This window comes from Panthera tigris, chromosome D3 (assembly GCF_018350195.1).
Source record: "Panthera tigris isolate Pti1 chromosome D3, P.tigris_Pti1_mat1.1, whole genome shotgun sequence".
NCBI classification, from domain to species: domain Eukaryota; kingdom Metazoa; phylum Chordata; class Mammalia; order Carnivora; family Felidae; genus Panthera; species Panthera tigris.
The window spans coordinates 8,117,788-8,137,412 of record NC_056671.1 but is presented as its reverse complement, the minus strand read 5'-3'; the positions used below and the strand labels follow the sequence as shown (position 1 = coordinate 8,137,412).

General features: G+C 36.3%; 1 protein-coding gene across 7 annotated transcripts in view; it reads right to left on the bottom strand.

Annotated features, from left to right (window-relative positions):
* IFT81 (intraflagellar transport 81) overlaps nucleotides 1–19,625 on the bottom strand; it is a 191,445-nt gene that overhangs the window by 39,989 nt on the left and 131,831 nt on the right. For all 7 annotated transcript variants that reach the window (XM_042962874.1, XM_042962876.1, XM_042962879.1 and 4 more), the window contains one exon: nucleotides 760–909. In XM_042962874.1, coding sequence (XP_042818808.1) covers nucleotides 760–909 — 150 coding nt within the window. The remainder of the gene's footprint in view (nucleotides 1–759; nucleotides 910–19,625) is intronic.

Genomic DNA, 19,625 nt, shown 5'->3' with positions numbered 1-19,625 from the left:
CATGGGTGAAAAGACAAAAAAACTCAAATCAAGAAAACTCTGAGGAACTGGTGTCCATAATGAGAACAGCTTTGCTATTAGAGGGACTGCTCTGGACTTAACTCTTTTATGACAACCAAGGCACAAATACATAAGGAGCAAGCCTGCAGGCAAACTTCCATGTGGTACCTTTCCCGGATATTTCTTTTCAAAGCTCCATGTAAGTGGCTGCTTGGAAACTTCTGCCCAACAGGCCATGATAAATAAATGTTTTACAGTCACTCTTCTTGGTATGATAATTTTTCTCATATTAACTAGAAAGATGTATTTGGAATTCAGCTTCTATTAATTACCCCAATGTCAGCACACATGAAAAAGTTAGTGCTTACTGCTACACTAAAAAAATAAATGAATTGGGGTGCCTGGGTGGCTCAGTAGGTTAAGTGGCTGACTTTGGCTCAGGTCATGATCTCACAGTTCGAGAGTTCAAGCCCTGCATCCGGCTCTGTGCTGACAGCTCCGAGACTATAGCCTGCTTCCGATTCTGTGTCTCCTTCCCTCTCTGCCCCGCCCCTGCTCATGCTCTGTCTCTCTCTCTCTCAAAAATAAATAAACATTAAAAAAATAAATGAATCAGCTCATATGACATCTCTGTAATTAATCAGAGAAAATTAATAATTTTATGATGTTTTCAGTAAAAACAATAACCTCAGTATACAGCTACAACCTATGAACCTCCTGGCATTTGTATTTCTAGCACTCCAGATAACATTGTATTACCAGTTGATGTTGAATATTTTCATGCCGTTGCTTAAGAAGTTCTTCTGTCCTCTGCAAGAGGCCGAATTCAGCTTTAAATTCAGCTATTATTTGATGCTTCTTTTTGAAAACTGTACTCTTGCTTCGAAGTTTACTGACATATCGTTTGAACTATAAAAGAACACAATATGTAACATGAATATAAAAGTAGTTGCTAAATATGTTAACTTCAATGTATTAGAAACATTTTATTTTCTACTGTCTAACATTTGTGTCACCAGTATATAATAACTTAGTTTCATTAGAAAACTTGGAAAGACTAACTGCTCAATTAAAATATTTTGTGTAGGTTTTAATTTTTGGACCAATCTAAATGTTGTAAATCCTTATGTAAAAGCTGTTCATTTGGGGCTTTACAAATAAGGGTTTAAAAAACCAGAAACTAAACCCTATTAAAAAAAAAAAGTTTAAAAAAGGAGGGGGAGGAGGAGGAGGAGGAGGAGGAGTAGAAAAAGTAGGAAACCAATTCTGGCTGTGATCTACCATGATATCTCTTGCATACTGTACTATTTTGGAAGCACTGCATCTATTGAGATTAATATGGCCAATCAGAATAGTCAAAACCTATAGCTACTATTTATCATTTAAAGAAGTGTACTGTGACCGTATACACTAAGAAGCATCTGAGACATTGGAATGAAGCCCATCCCAAACCTTAAAAAGCTAAGAATATTCCAGGTTAGTGGGAATTTACAGTTGCTTAATTCAGCTATCTACCGACCTTTACACCAAAGGTATAAAGTTATAACTACTCTAGCGGAAAGATCCCCACTATTAAGTAATACCAACTATAGTTTGGAAAAAGCAAATGAAAATGAATAGTAATTACAGGAATTCATTTGATAAGCTCTATTTACTAACTATCATGTATTAGGCACTGTGCCAGACATTGAGAATACAACTCTAAACAAGATACTCACAAGTTCTGCCCTCACCAAGCTTAAGGAAATAGTGGTGAAAACAAACATTGAACTGATGTTTACAACCATGGTTGAACATTATGAAAGTGTCCTGAGAATAAATAACAGGAGTTTAGCCTGGGTTGGGATGAAGGTAGGAAAGGTGGGCATTGGGATTTAGGGGAGGTGGATTATGGCAAGCTTCCCAAAACAATTACATTTGAGCCAAGACTGAAGAAGTAAGAGTGTGTTAGAGGAAGGAGGAAGAGGCAAAGAGCATTCCAGGTAGAGGAAACAGCAGGTGTAAAGATTCTGGCTCATTAAAAGTATTGCTTGATATAAGAAGCAAATACCAGAAGCAAATGTGAGAAATTTCTGGTATTTCTGAAACAGAATACTTAAAAAAAAATTACTTCCTCTTATGTACCATTATGCTAATAATTTTCAGATTCTCTTACTACATAAAATAATTTTTCTTCCTGCTTTATCCTTTTATTAACTACATTTTTCGAAAAATTCCAACTAAGAATTTGGCCTGTTATATTTAAGCACATTACTTCAAAACAAAAGTAAGCTTCCATTTTACCTAATACAAGATAATTCCTTAAGAGTCTTAGCCTTTTTATTTTATTTTTTAATTTTAATGTTTATATTTGAGGTAGACAAACTGTGTGAGTGGGGGAGGGGCAGAAAGAGAAGGTGACAGAATCTGAAGCAGGCTCCAGGCTCTGAACTGTCAGCCCAGAGCCCAATGCGGGGCTCGAACTGACGAACTGCGAGATCATGACCTGAGCCGAAGTTGGATGCTTAACCAACTGAGCCGCTCAGGCACCCCTAGAATCTTAGCCTTTTTAATACTCAGTCCTTCTAAAGGCTAACTTGAGAGGAGAGTGATAAATAATTTTACAAATAATAAAAGTCATGAATTACTGAAATTTTGGAAAACAGAAAAAAGGATAAAGTTCACTCAAAGCCATTATCCTACTCTACTATCCTACTAAGCTCTACTACCATGTTGGTATTTTTCCTTCTAATTTATAAGGCTAAACATGAGGGCAATAATTCTAAATTGTAAGGTATAAAATAGGAAGCACAACATTTCTAACATTTAGGTGATTTTTTCTTTGAAGACTTGATTGATTTTTCAGTACACAAAGAAAGTCCTCAAAAATAGTAAGATTACGAATTCTTCACAAAAACATAACCTCCTAGGGGCATCTGGGTGGCTCAGCTGGTTAGGCGTCTTGACTTTTGATCTCACATTTCCAGTTTGAGCCCTGAACTGGGCTGCACACTGTCAGCGTGGAGCCTGCTTGGGATTTTCTCTCTCCCTCTCTCTCTCTGTCCCTCCCCTGCTCACACACATACTCTATTTCTCTCAGAATAAATATACTTAAAAAAAATAACCTTCTAATTCCTAGTTTAGACTTTTTAAACTTGACTTAAACTCTGAAAGAAATGAAGAACCCACTGTGTTTTAGAGGAAGGAAGTTCAAAATATTTTTCTATCCATGATTTAGTTTTAATGGTAAGGAATCCAGCCCACACACAGCAAATTATCAATAGCTGGATTACAGGAATGGTTTAAAAATTTAAGTCATACCAATGTACCTAGAGTCTAATAACTTGCAATTTTTCCTTTTAAAGAATAAACGTGTAAGCCTGCCATAACCACAGACTCAGAATCCCTAGAGTAACTATATGTTCTATTAAAAGTGTCCTGGGCAAAGTGCCCAAAGTGAAATCAACCCTATTCATCTGCTATCTTCTGTAATCTAGGCCAATTTTTCCCTTCTTTATCTTGCTGTGCTCCAGAATTATTTTTAAAAGCTAAAAGCTATAAATATTTTTGGTGGAAGAACAAACCCACCAATTACTCAATGTGCTCTGTGCTGATTGGTTACTATTTGACATTCACTGGACAGACTACCTAAGTAAGGGAAGGGTAGTTTTGGCCAGATTAATGATGGCTATGTACAATTAAGCAATAGGTGGCCATCAAAGCACTGTAAGGGACCCACTCCTCTGGATGAATTAGAGGAAAGAAAATACATTATCCATGTTTTTCTTCCATTGGACATTTCTTCTATCATTTGGATTTTAGATTATTTCTGAATTTTCAAACTATCACAAAAAACCCGGATGAATATATTGAAGCTAAATCTTCAGACACATGCTTAATAATTTCTATAGGACATATTTTCAGAAATGGTAAGAAGGAAATAGGATTTTGATAGATTTTGCCAAACTGCCCTTCAAAAGCTATTTATAGTACTTTTAATAATTGTCAATTTGATAATTAAAATGGTATTTTACTTTTTATCTGCATTTATTAAGGAAATTCACTTTTTTGTCATGTTCATTATTCATCCGTGGGGATTAAAAAAATTATTTGCCTTTGGCCCACTTTTTTATTGGAGTTTTTTTCTATAATTTATTTTTTTTTATAATTTATATCCAAGTTAGTTAGCATATGGTACAACAATGATTTCAGGAGTAGATTCCTTAAGCCCCTTACCCATTTAGCCCATCCCCCTTCCCACAACCCCTCCAGCAACTCTCTCTTTGTACTCTATATTTAAGAGTCTCTTCTGTTTTGTCCCCCTCCCTGTTTTTATATTGCTTCCCTTCTCTTATGTTCATCTGTTTTATATCTTAAAGTGCTTATATCTTATATCTTATATCTTAAAGACTTTATATCTTATATCTTATATCTTATATCTTAAAGACTTTATGTCTTAAAGTCATATGATATTTGTTTTTCTCTGACTAATTTCGCTCAGCATAATACCCTCTAGTTCCATCCACGTAGTTGCAAATGGCAAGATTTCATTCTTTTTTATTGCTGAGTAATACTCCATTACACACACACACACACACACACACACACACACACACACACACACCCGACATCTTCTTTATCCATCCATCCATCGATGGACATTGGGGCTCTTTCCATACTTTGGCTATTATTGATAGTGCTGCTATAAACATTGGGGTGCATGTGCCCCTTCAAAACAGCACATCTGTATCCCTTGGATAAATACCTAGTAGTGCAATTGCTGGGTCGTAGGGTAGTTCTATTTTTATTTTTTTGAGGAACCTCCATACTGTTTTCCAGAGTGGCTGTACCAGTTTGGATTCCCACCAGCAGTGCAACAGAGATCCTCTTTGTCTGCATCCTCAACATCTGTTGTTGCCTGAGTTGTTAATATTAGCCATTCTGACAGGTGTGAGGGGGTATCTCAATGTGGTTTTGATTTGTATTTCCCAGATGATGAATGACATTGAGCATTTTTTCATGTGTCAGTTGGCCACCTGGATGTCTTCTTTGGAGAAGTGTCTATTCGTGTCTTTTGCCCATTTCTTCACTGGATGATTTGTTTTTTGGGTGTTGAGTTTGATAAGTTCTCTATGGATACTGGATACTAACCCTTTATCTGGTATGTCATTTGCAAATATCTTCTCCCATTCCGTTTGTCGCCTTTTAGTTTTGCTGATTGTTTCCTTTGCTGTGCAGAAACTCTTTATTTTAATGAGGTCTCAATAGTTCCTATTTGCTTTTGTTTCCCTTGCCTCCGGAGATGTGTTGAGTAAGAAGTTGCTGCAGCCGAGGTCAAAGAGGTTTCTGCCTGCTTTCTCCTCTAGGATTTTGATGGCTTCCTGTCTTATCTTTAGATCTTTCATCCATTTTGAGTTTATTTTTGTGTATGGTGTAAGAAAGTGGTCCAGGTTCATTTTTCTGCATGTCACTGTCCAGTTTTCCCAGCACCACTTGCTGAAGAGACTGTCTTTATTCCACTGGATATTCTCTCCTGTTTTGTCAAAGATTAGTTGGCCATATGTTTCTGGGTCCATTTCTGGGTTCTCTATTCTGTTCCATTGATCTGAGTGTCTATTTTTTGTGCCAGTACGATACTGTCTTGATGATTACAGTTTTGTAATACATCTTGAAGTCTGGGATTGTGATGCCTCCAGCTTTGGTTTTCTTTTTCAAGATTGCTTTGCCTATTTATTGGAGCTTTTAATTTTTTCTTGTGGATCTGTAACAGTGATTCTCAAACTTTTTGGTCTCAGAAACCCTTTATATATTTTTTAAATTATTTAAGCTCCCAAAGGGATTTTGTTTATGTAGACTGTTGCTGTGGAAAATTTGAGGGAAAAGAATTGACTTTCAATTAATGGGCCCTTTGCTTCATAACATATAAAAATCCATTCTTACTGGATTACAGACTTAAATGTGAAAGACTAAACTAAAATTCTTCTGGAATATAGGAAAATATCACTATAATTTTGAGATAGGAAACACTTTTTTTTGATATTCAGAGTGAGAGCATGCATGTGTGCAAACGGATGGAGGGGGAGAGGGAGAGGGAGAGGGAGAGGGGGAGAGAGAGAGGGGGAGAGAGAGAGAGAGAGAGAGAGAGAGAGAGAGAGAGAGAATCTTACGCAGGCTCTACTCTTAGCTCATATAGCACCGATAGCATGGAGCTCAATACCATGACCCTGGGATCATGACCTGAGCCGAGATCAAGAGTCAGACACTCAACCAACTGAGCCACCCAGGCACCACAGGAAAGGATTTCTTAAGCAAGACACAAAATGCACAAACTGAAAATAGATGATTGATAAACTCAACTTGGCTAAAATCAAGAACAGTCATTCATCAAAATATGTATTAAGAGGTTAAGGATATAAATCACAATTTGGGAGAGCATTTTTGTAACACATTAAACCAATAAAGGATTTGTATCCAAAATATATAAATTAAACCCATAAATCAGTAAGTGAAAGACAAATAAATTCAGTAGAAAAACAGATAAAATACTTGAATAGACTTTTAGCAGAGGAGAAACCCAAGATGGCCAATAAACATAATAAAAGATGCTCAGTCTCATTAGTAATCAAATCAGTCACACAAATTAAAACCACATTAATATACTATTTTAACACCCACCAAATTAGCAAAAGTAAGTCCTTCAATACTAAGTGTTGGTGAAGATGAGGAGGAAGTGGGACACCACTGGAGTGGGGGATTTCTAATTTAGAGCAACAGTTTGGAAAACATTTTGTATCTACTTAACTTGACATTGTGTTCACCCTATGCCCCACCAACTCCACTCCATGAATGGCAGGGCATTTCAAATTTATCTATGGTGATGGAGCAGTTTTTAAAATTTCTAATCATTTGTGGAGTGGACACTTTTCTAAAATAATAAAAATATCACATCACTATAAATGTTTCTAAATGTTTCTGCTCAACTTACATGGCCATGGACTAGTAACTAACAGTTTGTGGACTAGAACTGGTCTTCAGAAAACTCTGTGAATGGTACCGCTCCGGAGCAGGGCTTCATAAGTGGGGCATGCTCTATGTTCCACTGCAGTCATGTGGCACAAATATCAAGTGTGTGCCAAGGCATTTATCCACTAAGATTTTGCAGCAGCTGGGTAAGATACTATAAAGAACTCCCAAGCCAGTCACCCTCAGCTATAAGCAGCCTTGTCCTTTTATGTCAGTATGCTAAACAATGATCAAATTTTTTTAAGTGTCATGTTTTGAAAAAAGGTAAGAAACACTGCCTTGGAGAAACTCTGTTCACAGCCATGGGAGACATACATAAGAATTTTGACAGAAACACTGCAATAGCAAAAAAAACTGGAAAATAAGCCACAATGAATTGTTGTAGATTCAATTTTATATATCTCTATATATTTATATTTCTATACTGGAAGTAAACAATTATAAGTTCAAGAAATAATGTAGAGCAAAACAAGCAAGTTACAGAATATACAGAGAAGGGTTTCCATTAGTATTGCTTAGGAAAACTAAACAATATATCATTTAGGGATACAAATGTGTGGTCAAACAGTAAAGAAAAGTCAGAGAATGACAAATACCTAACTTGAGATGGTGGTTACCTCTGAGAGGGATGGGAATTGAATGGGATAAAGAAGAGGCACACAGGAGCCACACAGTTTCTTTTTTTAAAGCTGAGTGTTAAGTGTATGTATGTTCATGATCTCATTATTCTTTACTCTTCGCATATAACACAACACACACATATTGTCACCTACTCTTACTTAACATTTTTTTAATTAAACATTTTGAAAGTAAACATTAAAGAATCAATATAGAAGACTCCAACTGTAACTAATGAGTTCTAGAACAGAACAGAAATTTTAAAAAATATTTTTTAATGTTTATTTATTTTTGAGAGACAGAGAATAAGCAGGGTAGGGGCAGAGAGACAAGGAAACACAGAATCTGAAGCAGGCTTCAGGCTCTGAGCTGTCAGCACAGAGCCCAACAAGTGGCTCAAACCCATGACCTGAGCTGAAGTCAGACACTTAACCAACTGAGCCACCCAGACACCCTGAAGAGAATTTTTTTTAGAGTAGAAATAATACAAGAAAATCTCCCAGAACTGAAGGATATAAAATAAGATTCTAAATTAAAATGGCCAATAGAATGCCCAGCTCAATGAAAGAAGAAAAGAGTTACATTTAAGCCCATAATCTTAAAAATTTAGAAAATCAGAGGTAGAGAGAGAATCCCAAAAGTTTCAAGAGAGGTAAAATAACAACAATAATAACAATAAAAGGTCACATCAAAGGGCTGGGAATCGAAACAGCCTCAGACAGCAACAACGAATACTAGAAGACAACAGAACAATACCTTCAAAATTCTCGGGGAAAAAGATGTTCAACTGGAATTCATCACTCAGTCAAACTATCAATCATGTATATGAAGATGGAATAAAGACAGTTTCAAACAAGCAAGTTTCTCAAAAATGTACCTCCCCAGTCCCCCCTTTTCAGGAACATTCTCTATTACAACAAGGAAATAAACTAAGAAAGAGAAGACTTGGGATGTGGGAAGTAGGGGATCCAAAACAAGAGAATCACTAAAGAAATTTCCAGGATGATGAATACAAAGCCTCAGATTACAGTTTACAGTGGATCTACGGTTTACAGCAAGCTTACATAAAAATCTTCCAAGACTGGAACAGAAGAATGAAAGGGACTCCAGGAACAATAAACCTAAGGTTTACAAAATGTAATTAATAGATTACTGTATATGAACATATGCCATATTAAGATAAGTTGCATGGTTCTATCAGAAGGTCTGGAGATGAGTGGGTGACAGGTACATTTAAAAACTAACCAAACCAAAAAAAAAAAATGAGGTCAGTATTAATTTTTTAAAAAGTGTACAAGAACGGATATGTAATCATAGTATATACTATGTGGCTCAGCTGTAAACTATGGTTCTACAATCATTACAATGAATATACTAAATAATGATTTAACCAGTTATAATTATATTGGGAGGCTCTAATGAATGAAAGGATGGGTATGGGAGTAGACAGGGAATGGGGAGTGTAGGGCTAAATCCTTATTTCCTACGGTAGTATGCCAACAACTGAAAAAAGTTTTAAAGTTTCAGCATAAACGTTATTTAGAAATGTAGAAGTAAACACTAGAAGAGACAACCAAAGGCATTTAGAGTGGTTGCCTCAAGGAAGGAGGACTTGGGAGTGTGAAAGAGGATCATATTTTCATTATGAGCTGTGTAGTAATGTTTTGCTTTTTAAACTACATATTTGTATCAATCTAAAAAAAGTGTAATTAAATTAAAAGTGCAACCCACCTCAAAACCTGCCCATCACCAACAAAAACCTAACTGCTGATAGATTTTATTTTGAATAGACTTTGAGGATTAAAATTTAAATGTACTCATAATTCTGTGTTGTAATAATTTATATGAGCAAAAAAGTCACATTTAGAACTTAAATCATTAAAGGTCCCAGGAGCAGTACAACAGGAGCAGTACAAGCAGTTCAGAGACTTGTCAAGATCATGGGCTTTGGAAATATAATTTCCAGAGAAATTCCAGGAAATATAATAATCAGAGAAATATAATTTCAAATCCTGGCTCCACCACTTAAAGTGACCTTGCGCAATTATTTTTTTGTCTTTATATATCAATTAATTCAACTGGAAAAAAAAGAAGGTAACAATACTTAGAGTGATACGAAAATGTGCATAAGGCAATTAGCCCAATGCCTAGTGTAGCATTCAATAAATAGGAGCTATCATTGTTTACAGTTTAATAAAATAAAACAAATTATTGACCTAAATATCTGTAATTATTAATAACCATCATTGCCATTATTCAGTAGCCAATTCTTGAAAATACCTTATTATTGTGTAAACTATACTCTATTACTGTGTAAAGGGTTTTTATAACCTCTGAGGATCAAAACATACAGTGTTTCCATTGTAAAATGAAAGATTATTTGTCTAAAATAAAACCAGGTAGTTTTTAAATAAGATCTAGAAAATACACTAAAATTCTATAAAAGTTGAATAATGATTAATGTCTGTCATTCTGTTTGAATATAGTTAAGGAGTACCTAGAAAATAAGAGACGAGTACTGTTTCTTCTAAACAGTAAAGAAATAAAGACATGTCAAGTGATTAGAGTAAGCAGAAAAGTACAAATGTAAGTGTGGTAGATGCTCTTTAGAGCTAAAACAGAATAATCACTATTGCAAGCAATTACAAATCTATATTCTTGGAGTGTGTGTGTATACACACACACACCAAGAGAATTAAGAAATAAAAGTAGCCATTGTGGGGTGCCTGGGTGGCTCAGTCGGTTAAGCATCCAACTTTGGCTCAGGTCATGATCTCGCAGTCTGTGAGTTTGAGCCCCGCATTGGACTCTGTGCTGACAGCTCAGAGCCTGGAGCCTGTTTTGGATTCTGCATTTCCTTCTCTCTCTCTCTTCCCCTCTGCCCCACTCCACTCACACTCTTTCTCCCTCTCAAAAATAAATAAACATTAAAAAAAATTTTTTTAAAAAGAAAAATAGCCGTTGTATTGGGAAAGTAGGATTATTAGTGAATTCTTTAAGGTTTCTTTCTTAAATAACTTAAAAAATGTTTTAGTTTAAAAATATTTTAAAAATAATTTTTAAAGGGAGTCTGGCATAGGAGATAAGCAACAAATCCTTGGATCATTAGGGAAAAGCTTTCTATAGTGCACTATTGCAGGTCAATCAAGCAAATTTGTCATTAAAATGAACTATAAAGCTTTACATTGTGCAGGAAGGCCCATTATAGCAGCTATTATTAAACATTTGGACCAACATGCATTTGTAACCTAACTTTGTCATTTATGAAAGAACAGCCATCATTCTCTGAGATCAATAAGATTAAGGCTTTATAGTGCTAGCTTCTAGCTTCAGGACTAATTTTACTCCTTTGTGATCAAAATGGAATTTGCCAGATGTTCTTTCTCCTTTTATCCACTTAATACGTTTTAGAACTTTTAATAATAATGATCAAAATCTGGGCTAGCTTTTTATTTTTTTTTTTTTATTTTTTTTATTTTTTTTTTTAAATTTTTTTTTCAACGTTTTTTATTTATTTTTGGCACAGAGAGAGACAGAGCATGAACGGGGGAGGGGCAGAGAGAGAGGGAGACACAGAATCGGAAACAGGCTCCAGGCTCTGAGCCATCAGCCCAGAGCCTGACGCGGGGCTCGAACTCACGGACCGCGAGATCGTGACCTGGCTGAAGTCGGACGCTTAGCCGACTGCGCCACCCAGGCGCCCCTGGGCTAGCTTTTTAAATGGACAAAGCAGCTTATTTCCTTAAGTATGTAACCATTTACGAATGCTCTTCAAGCTTATCTGGAACTCAAAAGCATTATTAGATTCCAGGCATCATTTTGGATATTTACACGGAAACCAGAATCTCTGCTCCTGCTGCAAATTCTCCACCTCAATATCCAGCATGAAACTATTTCCACAGTAATTAGCTGTGAGGACTCCCATTTAATATATACATTGTCAAGAACCATAAGGATCTATTTTTTTTTTTTTTGAAAAAGCACTACTTCCCTTTTATAAAGAAAGAAACCTATGGAGAAATTAATACAACTCACCAAAGCTCAGCAAGTTAAAAAAACTGGACTAGAACGAATGCTTTTGTCCTCAAATCCTGTTAGTCCAATATGCATGCTATTTTCCATTTATTAATTAAATCACATCTTGGTCAGTTATTTCATCAAATGATTTTTAAGCATGGAAAACTACAGAAATAGGCCCAAGAGAGTTAGGTGTCAGATGACTGTTCAAGAGTAGCATGAATATGCCCTATGGTCACGATTTTTTCACCCATTTGTCAGTGTCTTCTGGCTGAATTCAGACTTGTAGAAAACCTGAAGAGGTCGTCTTTTCATGTTATGCTCCAATAAATCATTTTGACTCCCTGAAGTCTGGTCTCAGACTTGCTACTTGTTTTAAGGCAAGACAAAATGTTTCAAAGCAACCTTTGTTTTCTGTTAAAATGACAGTCTTTTCAAATCACTCATCATAACTAGTGCCAACACAGACACACATACAAATACTATTCTAACCTTTTCCAACCTGTTAGTATTATGTTTTTAACTTTAAATTAGAAAATCTCACCAAGCCAACCATAAGCAATATAATTAACTGCTAATTCTTTTGAGAGAGTCTATAATAAGCAATATGATATATGCTGGTAGAAATCTGTCTTAAATGAAACTTGTGGCACAGGAACATCCATCTGTGAAACACAGTTAATCATACCGTCCAAGGTCTCTATGCTTCTATTATAAATCAAATCACCACTGCACAGCTGTTATTATATTAGCGTTAATGGATTTTTCAATGGCTGTCCAAGCAGTTAACTCTCAAAAAATTTTTCAATGAAAAGTTTTCAAATTTTCAGTTGAAACTGTGGCATTACCTAGATTGCTTGCATAAATACACTACTTCTATTCTAGCAGATTGAGCTAAATTTATTTGATTCTGTTTTGTTCCATCTCTTGGGAAATTTTAGGGGCCTTGGGTCCTGCTATGAACTCTAAAGAGTGTGATGTGGTTTGAAAGGTTCTAAAAATATCACAGGTTTGCCTGGGCTCACTTAGAAGGGTGGATGATTCAATTACAAGTGTCAAAATTTGATTCCTAATTTTTCGGGATCTGACAGCTGCAGCAAACCTTGCCAGGATTCCCTTATCTTCGCTGTGCTTCTCTTTGAAGTATTTAAAGAAGATTTCATAATCTTTGCAATTTAGCTCTAGGATTTCTATCAGTAGCTGTAGAATGAACTGGTTGGATCTTTCTAAAGCTTCTCATAAACATTATTTGACCAAGCACATTTTTAAAGCAGTCATAGCTGCAAAACAGGTGAGCTTCTTGTAATGGTTAGGGAACAAAACACAATGGATTCTATACTCACACACCATTACCCAGGAGTGACCTTTGATTGCATGAAGTGCCAGTGGGACTTTAACCAGAGGTTCATTTGTTGCTATAAAAAAGTTCAGACCCCAAAGGCAGGCATTCATCTGAATGACAGCTCTAGGAAGGGGACCAGCACTATACCACTGGGGCAGATTTTTTGTTTGCTTTTTCAAATAATTAAAGCAGAGATTCTGAGATATGAAGGTGACTAAGACAATAATGATCAGTAGCTATGTGGAACTATTTATTTACAAGAGGCACAGGCTCTTTCTTTGCTCATCTGAGTCTCTCTCTTAATGGAAGAGCAAAGAAAAAAATAGCAAAATTGTACTTACCTAAGAATTAACGGAGGCTACCAGATTAAATGGTAAATTTAGGTGTGTGGTCAGGTATCCAAAAATAATGAATCTGTACAATGAAATATCTATACAATGAAATATGCAACTATGGTTAGGTTGAAGAATTAATATAAGTAACTTTTCTTATCAACCAAAGCCTACTAAAAAGGACCAAGACATTTTTAATATTATCACTTTTCTGATGAAAGACATACACACGTCTAGACTACATTATATACTTTCAGGTTTCCACACATTTACCAAGTGTCTGTTATGTGCCAAGTGTTAAGTACATGATGGTGAACAATAGATATGCTCTTGCCACTATGGAGCTCACTGCTTTCTCAGGGGAAGCAGAAACTGAACAATTGATCTTAAGTGTGTTATGTTACAACACACAGGAACAGAGTGCTATGGAAGTACATTTCAGGACCATGGGCTATGAGCTGGCGAAACAATAACAGGGTATATATTCTGGAAGACGTGCTACTTAGTTATTATGCTATCTTCAAAAATCACATTGACCACAGCAATGTTAATTTATTGACAACTCAGAGTCAGATGTCTGACCATTAGCTATTATATTAGGGTATAATACTATGTTTTCCTATTTTTTCTCACACTGAATCCTGCAGAAGGTTAGAGAATTCTGTGTAAACATTTTAAAAGCACTCCAAATTATGGAAAACTAAGGTTACTTAATATTAAAATCCTGTCCAAATATCTGAAGTTACCATAACTTGGAATAATAGCAATAATTTGCACTTAGAAAATCCTAATAGAAAACCACATGAGGATTCTAACCTCAGAGGGGAATTTTTGAGTCATATGGTAATTCTGTGTTTGACTTTTGAATTATTGCCATACTGTTTTTCCACAGCAGTTGCACCCACTTTATGGGCAAGGAAACTGAGGCCCAGAGGAGTCTGGTAACATGTTAAGGTTGAATAGCTAACAGGTGGCAGAGCAGAGATCTGCACACAGGTGTTCTGGCTCCAGAGCTGATTCTGTTAACTTCTACAGAATTCTCTTAATCTCCTCATTATGGACATGGAAAAATCTCCAAGACATTTTATTAAGAGCAAGTTGCACAATACACACAGTATAATACCATTTACATTTTACAAACCACAGAACGGTAGGATCTATATCTATCTTTAGAGAAAGGACTGAAAAGAAAGGGCACACAAACCTGGAAGCAGTGGCTTCTCTTTGGTAAAGGGACTGAGGGACTGGGATGGGGGGAGGGAGACAGTCAAGGAAGACTTTTACTTTATGCCTATTGCTTCATTTTCATACCACAAGAATGTATTCAGGTATTACTTGTATAGTCAGATTTTTTAAGATTAAAAAAACCCCAAACATTGATCCAGTACAATCTTTCTTCTACTAACTGCACATGTTACTTCTAAAATGTCTCTCATCCAGGTTCTGTCAGAATATTTTAAATGCTGGAGCACTCTGCTTCACCAAAGCAGCCTGCTTCAGTACTGAAGAAAGCTTAAGTTGTAGAAAATTTTCAGTAGTCGATCAAATATTTCTTTCTAACCGTTGGTCCTAATTCTGCCTTCTGTCAAACAAGAATATTAACCGATTTGTGTTGGGGGGGGGCCCAAAACCATTCCCAGGTTTAATGGTTTGCTAGGAGGACTCACAGGACTCAGCATATAGTCGTATTCTTGGCTATGCTTTATTACAGTGAAAACATAAAAGCAAAACCAGCAAGAGGAAAAGGCACATGAGGTGAAATCCAGAGGAAACCAGGGGCAAGCTTCCAAGAGTCTTCTCCATTAATTCTTCCAGCAATGAGTTGTAACAATACGTGATGAGTTGTAACAATATGTGTGAAATGTTGCCAACCAGGTAAGTTCATTAGAGACTCTGTGCTCAGGCATTTTACTTGGGGGCTGGCCACAGAGGCATACTGTCTGCCTAGCCCTTACCTAAATCCCAGGCTCTGAGAAGGAAAGCAGGTGTTCAACATAAACCACTTTCTTTGTACTCACAGTTCAGGCACAGTGAGCAATTCTTTTTGGGGAATGGTGGAAATCTTTCTAAAATCAAAGTTCCTAGATGCCAGACAAGGGCCAACCTTGCAAACAAGATTTTCTAAGAATAGCAGTTTCAGGCCTGCTATGTTAACTCTTTTTCTGCACACCATCCTTTCCATAATCCTTTTGAAATTTAAGTGCAATTCTATTTTGTGTGTGTGTGTGTGCTCAGTTAATACATAATCAATTCTCTCTACGAAAGTTTCCAGAGTTTTCATCCATTTTGGTCACCTACACCTGGACTCTGCCTTGACTATGTCCTTCTTAACACATATGCCAAAACTGTAACATAACATTCCAGGCATAATATCACCATAAATGGGATATTACATTTTTATTAATGGAGTATAATAATTTGTTTTCTAATGCTGCATTATTCATGGGTGATATGTTGAGATGGGAGACAGAACTTGAATTCCACAACATTGTGTTTATCATCCTATTAACAGCATTTTGTTTGTTTCAGCACAATGCTCCTGGCTTCCAAGATGACTTTGAATCCCAATTCTATCATCTGTCTCTCGCTGACTATTCCTTCTGGCTTCCTGTCATGTGAAAATTATTAAGGGTTTAGGAGGCAGACCACCTCAGTTCAAATCATGGCACCACTACTTACTAGCCATGTGATCTTGGTGAGTTAGCATAAATCCTCCCTGTGCCTCGGTTCCCATAATTGTAAAAACTTGAATAATTATCGTAACAATTAGAGTTGTTCAATGAAAAAAATGAGATAATGTATATAAGAAGCCTAATATGGTGCCTGGCACAGTGTAACTGCATAATAAACATTAATTATTAATTAATCTAAATATTGATAAGAATGACAAACAGGTCAGTATTAGGGACGAAGCTTCATGGTATTTTTTGGGTAACTTCTCTCAGAGATGACAGCATTCAAAATTCTTTGAGAATATCAATTCAACCAGATTTGTGCTTAATTACTACATACTTAAATCCAATATAAAAAACTTCAAGACACAGAAACATATTTGTTAGTATCAATTTTCAGTTATGTTAAGAGACTCTAGTCTCTAAGTTTAACCTTCTTATCACCTGAAAAATACTGGTGTGAAGAAAAAGAAATCAAGATAGACTAGACTGGCAAGAAAATCTCTATCACTGAGAAGATAATTTCAACAGTTCAAGAAATTCCTACCCACGTTAGAAGTCTGGCAGAATAAGAAATAAACACATTCCTATGCTTACTGCCATAATTAAGCAAGGCAATACAATGAAACTAAAATGTTAAAATGATAACCAAAGTACAATGAAAGAAAAATAATTTTTAGACACTTCATCTATTATTAATAAGAAACATCCAGGGAATACTAATGAGAGTCTAGTGAAGCACAAATGCCTGTAGTACCTGTCATCTGCAAACAGAAGAGCTAAAATTCTCAGACAAAATGCAACATCTGGAAGAATAACTTTAATGGCAGGGGAAGCATCAAAATGCATACTTCAATACTGAACTTTAAAAACTGCTAGCTGACCTCTAAAAAGAAAATGACAAAGGAATAAAAATTACTATATGTATAGTACTTATCCTCATTAACAGTCACATTCCTAAATTTTTCCAAGAAAAGATTAATCAAACAATCACATATGGATAATCAAGGAATGAAAGTTTGTATCCAAACAAATGGCTGTTGTACAGTTTCTACCAGGCTAACGTTTCCAGTTTGTGACTGTCAGACCCGAGTTCAAATCCTTACTCTGCAACTCACTAACTGTGTGACATTAGGCAAGTTACTTAAACTTCTCTAATCTTATTTTCTCAATTACAAAATGCAGATAATGTTTACCTCACAAGTGTTTTGAGAGGATGAATCAGGATATATTACATGTGTGTTTTACTGTGATTAAACATACACGGTATAAAACTTATCATTTTAACCATATTTCAGGGTACAGTTCTGTGGCAGTAAGTGTATTCACACTGTTGTGCAACCATCACCAACGATATGTTTTTAAAGATTGAGCACACAGTAACTGCTCCGTGGATAGCAGCTAAAACGACTCTCATTAGTGTCATCTCATCCCATCCTGAATCTGTGTAAATCATTTATCCACAAACAGAAACTATTTCATATTTATTTCTACTGAATTGCACCCAGTTTGGGAAATACTAAGTTCAAGTTTTAAGCTGCAAACTATATTCTTAGCTTTCAAACTCTTCATTCAAGTGACTGATGAAAATATAAAAATATCAGGTGCTAGCATTTATTGAGCACTTAGCATGTGCTAGTGCTATCTAAGCACTTTTCAGGTATTAACTCGTTTAATCTGCACAGTAATAATTCCAGGAGGTATATAGCGATAAAAGTCACATTTTACAGCAGAGTACAAAGAGGTTAAGGAATCTGCCCAATGTTGCCCAGCCAGTAAGATGACAAAGCCAGGATCTGCACTCCAACAATCAAATCCTAGAGCCCATGCCCATAACCATTCCACTACACCGCTTCTCACACATGCAGTGACATGAGACCCATAGGAATGACTTCTGGATGCCAGATGTTACATGTTGACTGGGAAGCTGTGACATCCATTATTTTGCGTGTTCTTCATAATGACAGTGAAGAGCAATCATCCCCATTTTACAGATGGAGAAGTGATTTGCTCAGGTCTATAGGAACAGGTGAGAGAGACCTGGATTCCAGCTTGGCCACTTGTTACCTCGAAGTGCATCTACAATCTCCCTGAGCTTCACCCAGCTGCAAAATGGGAACAGCAGGAATAAGAACACAAGAAGTAAAGGAGTGTGTGTTTGTAAAGCATCTAGCACAGAGCCTTGTATAAACAGTGCTCCATAAATGTTAGCCCGCCCTTCCTTGTTCTCCTATTTGTGACTCCTGCCATAGAAATTCTTTCCAAATACCATGCCACTGCTTCTCGATGCCGTCTCACCAACTGTGTTAACAGATGGGTGGCAAAAAAACCACGATTTTTTGGTGATTACCATGTGATACCAAATGAAACCTCAGTGAAGTCCAGCTATATTATATAATTTTAAGTATAACAAACTTCCTCCCTTTTGTCCATATGGTCTGCCACTTTATCAAAGTAGAAAATAAAACTGGTCTACCAAGATTTGTTCTTTACAAAATTATGCTTAATGTTCCCCAATACCTTCTGTTCTTTTAGGTAACTGCCAAATGATTTACTTAATTTGTTCTAGTTTCTGACCAGATATTGTTTAAAAATTAGGTTGACCTCATTTCCAAAGTTACCTTTTTCCCTTTAAGAAAAGTATGCCTTTTTCTGTCATCAGACACTTCTATTCACCATAATTTATCAAAAATAAAACCTAATAGGTTGACAGTACGTTCTATACCCTCACATTTGCATAGAAGGAATATCTAACACTGAATTTATAAGCACTATTCATGCCAACTGTGGCCATAGCAATTAGTATTTCTTGTCAGTTGGGCAGCATTTTCTTTTTTTTTTTTTTTTTTTTTTTTTTCAACGTTTTTTTTTTATTTATTTTTGGGACAGAGAGAGACAGAGCATGAACGGGGGAGGGTCAGAGAGAGAGGGAGACACAGAATCGGAAACAGGCTCCAGGCTCCGAGCCATCAGCCCAGAGCCTGACGCGGGGCTCGAACTCACGGACCGCGAGATCGTGACCTGGGTGAAGTCGGATGCTTAACCGACTGCGCCACCCAGGCGCCCCTGGGCAGCATTTTCTTAAGAAAAAACAAAAATGCTAGGAGGAAGCATGGCCTCTTATAAAACAAGATTGTTGCATAATTAACCTTTCCCCCCTCGGATAGCAAGGATGTCACAAAGCACACCCCGTTGGCTTCCAAGTAACATTTAAAATATCCCCATCTCTTAAAGCAATCTGGACGTGGATGTTAAAAGCCAAAGGAATTTTTCAGTCAAGTGCTGACTGTTGAAATCTACTACTTCCCAAAAAGCTAAAGGCATATTGGGAGACTACAATCACAAGTACCACAGAGAAAAGTGGCACCATGGGAACAACTCACTTGTGTTTGGCACAGTGAAGGTTCACTGCCAATTTGTAACAGTATGAATTCTATAACTATTCAAAGCCAAAACTGAAGTTTGGATGTGAGCAGCTTTTCAAAGTAGCTTTTTCGGAGGCCTAGTAGCTAAGTAGCTAATATAAAATAAGTAAGCTGTAGGAAGTGGTAAAGTATAGGCAATGTTTAGGAATTAAAATATAACCTATACCTATCTCTTGATTTGCTTTAAAAAAAAAAGCACTGTCCTTCACACAAGATA